At 45.4% G+C, this 10,222-nt stretch overlaps 1 protein-coding gene across 1 annotated transcript in view; it reads right to left on the bottom strand.

The window, feature by feature from the left end:
* Positions 1–206: 206 nt before the first annotated feature.
* Positions 207–10,222, bottom strand: part of LOC139233033 (uncharacterized) — a 33,789-nt gene continuing 23,773 nt past the window's right edge. The window contains exons 3-5 of the mRNA XM_070863551.1: positions 10,096–10,140; positions 6,866–6,913; positions 207–3,027 (exon numbers count right to left, since the gene is read on the bottom strand). Coding sequence (XP_070719652.1) covers positions 1,379–3,027; positions 6,866–6,913; positions 10,096–10,140 — 1,742 coding nt within the window. The 3' untranslated portion in view covers positions 207–1,378. The remainder of the gene's footprint in view (positions 3,028–6,865; positions 6,914–10,095; positions 10,141–10,222) is intronic.

Genomic DNA, 10,222 nt, shown 5'->3' with positions numbered 1-10,222 from the left:
GGACTTCCAGAGGGAGCCACGGCTCATTCAATCGTGAGGTCAAGGGTTGGACCAGATGTCTCGAATTCTAGCCATGACCAATGTCTTTCTTTATGATCCAGTTCTTTTTGTGGAGCTAATGTCTCGGCATCGAGTACTTTTAGTGAGCGTCTTGTCCCCCCCCCCACCACCCCACACAGCAACTACTCTGTGCAGAATAACTCTTTTCCTGATCTCTTGGAGCCGGTTCAATTTATCTTCTTCAATGTCCCATCAATCTCATGCTCCTGTGCCATTATGGTCACCTGCCACTGCCTCAAGGCTCGCAGCCAACCGAATGCCCACTTCAACGTGGTTCGATTCTTTCAACCAAAAGAATCTATATTAATGACTTGGATGAAGGGACCAAGTATAACATAGCCAAGTTTGCTGATGATACAAAGATGGGTGGGAAAGCAAGTTGTGAGGACACAGAGTTTGCAAAGGGATATAGACAGACTCAGTGAGTGGGCAAAGATTTGTCCACTCACAGATGGAGTATAATGTGGGAAAATGTGAGGTTTTGAAGAATAAAAAAGCAAATTATTTTGTACAAAATGCTACAGTACAGAGGGACCTGGGGGTCCTTGTGCAAGAAACACAAAATGTTAGCATGCAGGTACAGCAAGTGATCAGGAAGGCAAATGGAATGTTGGCCTTTAGTGCAAGGGGGATGGAGTATAAAAGTAGGGAAGTTCTGCTCCAACTGTACCGGGCGTTGGTGAGACCACACCCAGAGTATTGCATGCAGTTTTGGTCTCGTATTTAAGGAGGGATATATTTGCATTGGAGGTAGTTCAGAAAAGGTTCACATGTTGATTCCTGAGATGAGGAGGTATCTTATGAAGAAAGGTTGGGCCTATACTCATTGGAGTTTAGAAGAATGAGAGGTGATCTTATTAAAACGTATAAGATTCTGAGGGGGCTTCACAGGATAGATGCAGAGAGGATGTTTCCCCTCGTGGGGGAATCAAGAACTAGGGGGCATAGTTTCAGAATAAGGGGTCGCCCATTTAAAATGGAGATGAGGAGGAATTTCTTCTCTCAAAGGGTGGTGAATCTGTGGAATTCTCTGCCCCAGAGAGCTGTGGAGGCTGGGTCATTGAATATATTTAAGGTGGAGATAGATAGATTTTTGAACTATAGGGGAGTCAAGGGTTATGGGGAGTAGGCAGGGAAGTGGAGCTGAGTCCATGATTAGATCAGCCATGATCGTATTGAATGGCAGAGCAGGCTCGATGGGGCCAAATGGCCTACACCTATTTCTATTTCTTATGTTATGTTCCACCTCAAGGCTCAAAGTTGGCCCACCGTGTCCAGGGTTGGTATTGAAGACATGCCCACCCCCTGGATTCTAACTCTAACCCTGTGCCTCCAAAAACACACCCAGCTTTCTCTGCTCCCTGAAGTATACGGCCAGCAGGGGAAGGACAGCCTCTGTAATAAATCCTTCCAGGGTGGTCCTGATGCTGTTAAACTCATTTTCATTATAGTCGTACTTGTGGATATCTGCGCGACCCTGACTGTAAAAGACAGCGTCAGTTCGCGAAATCCCTCCCAGGACCCCCATGTTGTACTGGACACAGGAGAGGTGGACCTTTTTCAGTCCGCCGCTCTTCATGCGCGAGGCGAAGGTGTTGCCTCCTGGTTTGGTGGGGAGCTGCAGGAAGACGGCCACTTTCACCTTCTGAACCGTGCACGCCAGGCAGTTCCGGGCTCTCAGAGCACTGCATTCTGGGTGTTCCCCGATGTGGACCTGCTCCAGACTCGCTTCCAGCTCGTTCATCACTTCTTCCCGGCTTCGTGAGTCTCCGTCTCTCAGTATCTGGTCCACCTGCTCCTGAACCCATTGTTTCATGGCAGCTCTTTTGGCTTTTATCTCTTCCTCCACAGTCCACACATCCTTCCTCCTCGGTCGCTTCGCAATGGTCCTGGCTCTGCTGGGTGGCCCCTGAGACATCACGCTGTTAGCCAATCGGCTGGCAGCCTCGGAGGTCGCCGAGGAAGTCACTTGGGGTGGACTTTGACTCAGTGACTCTCCTCTATCATTACCCTCCTCCTCCTCCCCATCTTTGATCTGGGTCAGATCATCGGCAGAAAGATTTGGCCCAAATCCCGAATCCCGTCTGGGCAGTTTTATGTCTTTTTTGTTATCTATTCCTTTATCCTCTGCCACATCTACAGAATCTTCAGTGAGCCCTGAGATTTGTACCTTTCTTAAGTCCACCCCAGTGCGGTCCATCAGACTATCAACAAGTATACTAGAAGGTTCTTTCTTAGACTCATTATCCATTGTCACGTCTACAGGAGAGCCACCAGCATACGCCACTGATCTTTGACCTTCACTTGTTCTTTGACCTCTAGGGGCCATCCCTTGCAATAAATCATTTGCCGCAGTATTCACAGGAGAGGAGTTGAAGTATCCCTTAGCTTGGGAGCAGAATGTTTTGAAGTCTCCTCTATCATTACCCTCCTCCTCCTCCCCATCTTTGATCTGGGTCAGATCATCGGCAGAAAGATTTGCCTCAAATCCCGAATCCTCTCCGGGCAGTTTTATGTCATTATCGTTATCTATTCCTTTATTCTCTGACACATCTAAAGAATCTTCATTGGGCAATGATATTTGTACAAATGTAGCAGAAGATTCTTTCTCAGACTCATTATCCATTGTCACATCTACAGGAGCGCCACCAACATCTGCGTCTGATCTGTGACCTTCGCCTGCTCTTTGACCTCTCACCCCTTCAAATAAATAATTGGCCGCAAGATTCCAAGGAAAGGATTTGAAGCTTCCCGTAGCTTGGGAGCGGAATGTTTTGAACATTTTGTTGCTGACTATATCATGAGCTCCCTTGGCCGTGATGGAAAATGATGCTTTCATTTTCCTTCCCCATACCCCGGCTTCAATCGTTTTCATCTCTTCGGCTCCAATCTTGTCTCTTAGTGAGATGTACAGTTTATCCATGTTCTCTTTGGCATGCCTCTCCATCGCCGGAAGGGTCCATAAGCCTATTACAAGAAAGGAAGACTTGCATTTATATAGCGCCTCTCACCATCTCAGCACGTCACAAAGCGCTTCACAACCAGCAAGGCACTTTTTGAAGTGTAGTCACTGATGTAATGTCGGACATTTTGCCTTTCTGCTCTTGAAAGGTAGGCTAGCTACCCACTACCTGATGAGACATCTATATAGCTGTTCGACATTGACTTAACCGTTTCAGTGATCATCAACTTAAAATCTTTTTCTACTTTGCCATTGGCCATCCCTTCCCTGATTACACAAATTCATGGTCTCAACATAAAGAAAGACTTGCATTTACATAGCGCCTTTCATGACCACCGGACGTCTCAAAGCACTTTACAGCCAATGAAGTACTTTTGAAGTTTAATCGCTGTTGAAATGTGGGAAACGTGGCAACCAATTTGCGCACAGCAAACTCACACAAACAGCGATGTGATAATGACCAGATCATCTGTTTTTGTTATATTGATTGAGGGATAAATATTGGTCCCAGGACACCAGGGATAATTCCCCTGCTCTTCTTCGAAATAGTGCCGTGAGATCTTTTACATTTCCAGATCAGTTGTACAAACACATGGAAAATGATGGCCAGGAAACGACCCAATGGTCCATCGAGCACGTCCCTCACAGCTGTGCTCACTGATCCATGTGATCTCCTGGGAGAGGCGAAGAACAGATTTGAAAAAAGCCTGAACCAATTAGGGAATAAAATCTGTAAAATTCCTCCAGGTAATGGGTTGGTCTTTTAGGACGGAGATGAGGAGACATTTCTTCACTCAGATGGAGGCTTGTAAGAAAGGTATGGCAATAATCATGGGCGATTTTAATTTTCATATTGATTGGACAAATCAAGTTGGCCAAGGTAGCCTTGAGGAAGAGTTTATTGAAGGCTGCTGACAAAGGGCCCTGCAGCTCTTTGTCGGCCGATGCAGTCACGATGGGCCGAAATAGTCTCCTTCTACGCTGTAAATTTCTATGTTACTATGTATTCGGGATAGTTTCCTTGAACAGTACGTTGCGGAACCAACCAGGGAGCAGGCTATCCTGGATCTGGTGCTGTTTAATGAGACAGGATTAATAAATTATTTCCTAGTAAAGGATTCTCTAGGAAAGAGTGATCATAGCATGGTTGAATTTCAAATTCAGTTGGAGGGTGAGAAAGTTGGATCTCTAACCAGTGTCCTGATCTTAAGTAAAGGCGATTACAAAGGTATGAGGGCAGAGTTGGCTAAAGTGGACTGGGAAAATAGGTTAGTTAAAGTGTGGGAAGTTGATAAGCAGTGACAGACAAATAAGGAGATATTTCATAACTTTCAAGTAAAATATATTCCAGTGAGAAGAAAGACTTTAAGAGAAGGGAATACCATCCGTGGCTAACTAAGGAAGTAAAGGGTGATATCAAACTGAAAATAATGGCATACAAAGTAGCCAAGATTAGTGAGAGGTAAGAGGATTGGGAAATTTTTAAAAACCAGCAAAGAATGACTAAAAAAATTATAGAGAGGGTACAATAGATTATGAGTGCAACCTAGCAAGAAATATAAAAACAGATAGTAAGAGTTTCTACAGGTAGATAAAAAAGAAAAGAGTGGCTAAAGTAAATGTTGGTCCCTAAGAGGATGAGACTGGGGAATGAATAACGGGGAACAGGGAAATGGCAGAGACTTTGAACAAATATTTTGTATCGGTCTTCACGGTGGAAGACACTAAAAATATTCCAAAAGTGGGTAATCAAGAGGCTATAGGGAGGGAGGAACTTAAAACAATCACTATCACTAAAGAAAAAGTACTCGGTAAAATAATGGGCCTAAAGGCAGACAAGTCGCCTGGACCTGATGGCTTGCATCCCAGAGTCTTAAGAGAAGTAGTGGCAGGGATAGTGGATGCATTGGTTGTAATCTACCAAAATTCCCTGGATTCTGGGGAGGTCCCAACAGATTGGAAAACTGCAAATATAATGTCCCTATTTAATAAAGGAGACGGACAAAAAGCAGTAAACTACAGACCAGTTAGTCTAACATCTGTTGTTGGAAAAATGCTGGAGTCCAGTAGCAGGACATTTGGAAAAGCATAATACAGTCAAGTAGAGTCAGCATGGTTTTATGAAAGTGAAATCATATTTGATAAATTTGCTGGAGTTCTTTGAGGATGTAACGAGCAAGGTGGATAAGGGGGAACCAGTGGATGTGGGGTATTTGGATTTCCAGAAGGCATTCAATAAGGTACCACATTAAAGATTACTGCACAAGATAAAAGCTCACGGGGTTGGGGGTAATATATTAGCATGGATAGAGGATTGGCTAACTAACAGAAATCAGTGAGTCGGGATAAATACGTCATTTTCCGGTTGGCAAACAGTAACTAGAGGGGTGCCGCAGGGATCGGTGCTGGGTCCTCAACCATTTACAATCTACATTAATGACTTGGATGAAGGGACCGCGTGTAATGTAGCCAAGTTTGCTGCTGATACAAAGATGGGTGGGAAAGCAAGTTGCGAGGAGGACACAAAGAATCTGCAAAGGGATATAGACAGGCTAAGTAAGTGGGCAAACATTTGGCAGATGGGAGTATAATGTGGGAAAATGTGAGGTTGGCAGGAAAAATAAAAAAGCAAATTATTACTTAAATGGAGAGAGGTCCTTGTGCTTGAAACACAAAAAGTTAGTATACAGGTACAGCAAGTAACCAGGAAGGCAAATGGAATGTTGGCCTTTATTGCAAGGGGGATGAAACTGTACAGGGTATTGGTGAGACCACACCTGGAGTATTGTGTACAGTTTTGGTCTCCTTATTTAATGAGGGATATATTTGCATTGGAGGCAGTTCAGAGAAGGTTTACTCGGTTGATTCCTGAGATGAGGAGATTGACTTAGGAAGACAGGTTGAGTAGGCTGGGCCTATACTCATTGGCGTTCAAAAGAATGAGAGGTGATCTGATTGAAACATATGAGATAATGAAGGGGCTTGACAAGTTGGATGCAAATGCACTCGTGGGGGAATCTAGAACTGGGGGCATAGTTTAAGAATAAGGGGTCGCCCATTTAAAACGGAGATGAGGAGGAATTTCTTCTCTCTGAGAATCGTAAATCTGTGGAATTCTCTGCCCCAGAGAGCTGTGGAGGCTGGGTCTTTGAATATATTTAAGGTGGAGAGAGACAGATTTTTGAACGATAAGGGAGTCAAGGGTTATGGGAAGCGGGCGGGGAAGTGGAGCTGGGCCCAAGATCAGCTCAGCCATGATCTTATTGAATGGCAGAGCAGGCTCGAGGGGCCAAATGGCCGTCTCCTGCTACTATTCCCCATGTTCCTATGAATCTTTGAGGGGCCAAGGTGGAGTGAAAATTCCCGTAGGGAAAATTCCCTTAGCAGAGAGGTCAACAACCAGGGGGCATAGATTTAAAGTATCTGGTAGAAAGTTTAGAGTCGATTTGAGGGGAAATGTTTTCACCCAGATGGTGGTGGGGGTCTGGAACTCACTGCCTGAAAAGAAGGGGGGGGGGTGGGGGAGGCAGAAACCCTCGCCACATTTAAAAAGTACTGTAAATGCCATAACCTGCAGGACTAAGTACCTGGTGCTGGAAGGTGGGATTAGGTTGGATAGCTCTGTCAACCAACACGGACATGATGGGCTGAATGACCTCCTTCTGTGCCGATATTTTCGATGATTCTATGAATTCTTTGCTCTGCCTTTTGGAGGGGGACAGGGTAGAGGGAATATTACTGTGTATACAACCTCCCATACTTGTACTGTTAATGTTCAACTCAATGAGTATTCAAAATACACCCCGCTCTACTCACCACACTCCTTTTTAACTGAATACCTACCCCGGGTGGAACTTGCCTTGTCCTCGGAGTATTTCATTTTCTTGCTCGCTGACATGGAAACAAAAATATAAGAACATAAGAAATAGGAGCAGGAGTAGGCCATACGGCTACTCGAGCCTGCTCCGCCATTCAATAAGATCATGACTGATCTGATCATGGACTCAGGCCCACTTCCCTGCCCACTCCCCATAACTCCTTATCCCCTTATCGTTTAAGAAACTGTCTATTTCTGTCTTAAACTTATTCAATGTCCCAGCTTCCACAGCTCTCTGAGTCAGCGAATTCCACAGATTTATAACCGTCTGAGAGAAGAAATTCCTCCTCATCTCTGTTTTAAATGGGCAGCCCCTTATTCTATCGTGCCCTCTCGTTCTAGTCTCCCCCATCAGTGGAAATATTCTCTCTGCATCTACCTTGTTGAGCCCCCTCATAATCTTATATGTTTCGATAAGATCAGCTCTCATTTTTTTGCATTCCAATGAGTAGAGGCCCAACCTACTCAACCTTTCCTCATAAGTCAATCCACTGATCCCCAGAATCAACCTAGTGACCCTTCTCTGAACTGCCTCCAAAGCAAGTATATCCTTTCGTAAATATCAAAACCAAAACTGCACGCAGTATTCCAGGTGTGGCCTCACCAATACCCTGTATAACTGTAGCAAGACTTCCCTGCTTTTATACTCCATCCCCTTTGCAATAAAGACCAAGATACCATTGGCCTTCCTGATCACTTGCTGTACCTACATACTATCCTTTTGTGTTTCATGCACAAGTACCCCCAGGTCCGGCTGTACTGCGGCACTTTGCAATTTTTCTCCATTTAAGTGATAACTTGCTCTTCGATTTTTTTTCTGCCAAAGCGCATGACCTCACACTTTCCAACATTATACTCCATCTGCCAAATTTTTGCCCACTCACTGAGCCTGTCTATGTCCTTTTGCAGATTTTGTGTGTCTTCCTCACACATTGCTTTTCCTCCCATCTTTGTATCATCAGCAAACCTGGCTACGTTACACTCAGTCCCTTCTTCCAAGTCGTTAATATAGATTGTAAATAGCTGGGGTCTCAGCACTGATCCCAGCGGCACCCCCTGCGTTACTGGTTGCCAACCAAAGAATGAACCATTTATCCCTGCTCTCTGTTTTCTGTTCATTAGCCAATCCTCTATCCATGCTAATATATTACCCCCAACCCCATGAACTTTTATCTTGTGCAGTAACCTTTTATGTGGCACCTTGTCAAATGCCTTCTGGAAGTCCAAATACACCACATCCACTGGTTCCCCTTTATCCACCCTGTTCGTTACATCCTCAAAGAACTCCAGCAATTTGTCAAACATGACTTCCCCTTCATAAATCCATGATGACTCTGCCTGACCGAATTATGCTTTTCCAAATGTCCCGCTACTGCTTCTTTAATAATGGTCTCCAACATTTTCCCAACCACAGATGTTAGGCTAACTGGTTTCCTGCTTTTTGTCTGCCTCCTTTTTTAAATAGGGGCATTACGTTTGCAGTTTTCCAATCTGCTGGGACCTCCCCAGAATCCATGGAATTTTGGTAAATTACAACCAATGCATCCACAATCCCTGCTGCTACTTCTCTTAAGAGGCTGGGATGCAAGCCATCTGGTCCAAGGGAATTATCCGCTTTTAGTCCCATTATCTTACTGAGTACCACCTCCTTAGTGATTGTGATTGTGTTAAGTTCCTCCCCCCCCTATAGCCCCTTGACTATCCACTGTTGGAATATTGTTTGTGTCCTCTATCGTAAAGACTGATACAAAATATTTGTTCAGAGTTTCTGCCATCTCCATGTTCCCCATTACTAATTAGCCTTAGTAGAGTAGCCTTAGCAAGCTTAATATATATAATATATATAATATAAATAAATATACACATGGCACAGAACCATTGCTCACAGTGTTGGGTCAACAGTCTCACATTTGACAAAAGCTCGGAACTGACATGAGTCATCGGACGCCAAACTCACTAAACCCAGCGCTGTTTTGGTGCCGTTTACAGAGGATTTTGTACACAGAAAGGGGCCGCTCGACCCCCACGCTCAGGGTGGGCCATGGAGTTCCACACCAGCATGTTGGGCCGCACGGGCACTTTGAGCAAAAGTGGGAGCTACAGCATCACACACTGTAAGCACAGGCGTAGCAGGTAAGCCTTAGTATGCTTAATATATATATATATTATATATATAATATAAATAAATATAAACATGTACACACACATACATACATATATATACGCACACAAATACATCATCATCATCATAGGCGGTCCCTTGAATGAGGATGACTTGCTTCCACACCAAAAGGATGAGTTCACAGATGTTTCAATGAAGGACCTAATATTCCAGTCCTGAAAGATGCCTGTGCGTGGATTTTTTTTTTAACGTGTGGTGACCATTGCATACCAGCCACCACACGGGCTTGACAGAGTTGGGCCTTTACCCAGTACCAAGGACGACTGGAGACCTGCTCTGCTGCACGGACTTAGTGCGCACACATATCGCAGTGTGGGCTGGCCCGTGCTGCCCCTGAGCCCTCGCCTCTTCTCGGCCCCGCACCCTCATTTGCTGCACCTTCCGCCACAATCTCTCGCCGCGCCTCCCGCCACGATCTCTCGCCGCTCCTCTGCCACGATCTTTCGCCGCACCTCCCGCCACGATCTCTCGCCGCTCCTCCGCCACAATCTCTCGCCACGCCTCCCGCCACGATCTCTCGCCGCTCCTCCGCCACGATCTCTCGCCGCTCCTCCGCCACGATCTCTCGCCGTTCCTCCGCCACGATCTCTCGCCGCTCCTCCGCCACGATCTCTCGCCGCTCCTCCGCCACGATCTCTCGCCGCTCCTCCGCCACGATCTCTCGCCGCTCCTCCGCCACCAAACATTTCCCGCACCTCCGCCGCGATCACTTGCCGAATCTCAGCCACGATCCCTCACCGCTCCTCCGTCCCAATCACCTACCGCATTTCTGCCTCGATCTCTCGCCGCTCCTCCGCCTCAATCATCGTGGGCCACCCCGACCTGCAAAAGGACACCACCACACATACATATACACACACACACACACATACATACATAAATTCATACACACACACACATATACATACATATACACACATATACACAAATATACATACACGTACACAAACACATGCATGTGCACATATATATACATATATATATGCATTAATTAATTAATAATTAACTAATTACCTGGTGCATTAACCTCATCTGCTGCATCGTTCTCATCAGGCTGTACTGGAAAAAGACGAAATTAAAGAACTTTCAAAATGCTATAAACATGAAGACTGGACACAGACCCTGAAGATAAGGATCCAAG

The sequence above is a fragment of the Pristiophorus japonicus genome, chromosome 20 (assembly GCF_044704955.1).
Source record: "Pristiophorus japonicus isolate sPriJap1 chromosome 20, sPriJap1.hap1, whole genome shotgun sequence".
Lineage (NCBI taxonomy): Eukaryota > Metazoa > Chordata > Chondrichthyes > Pristiophoridae > Pristiophorus > Pristiophorus japonicus.
This window is presented reverse-complemented; position numbering and strand designations above follow the sequence as displayed.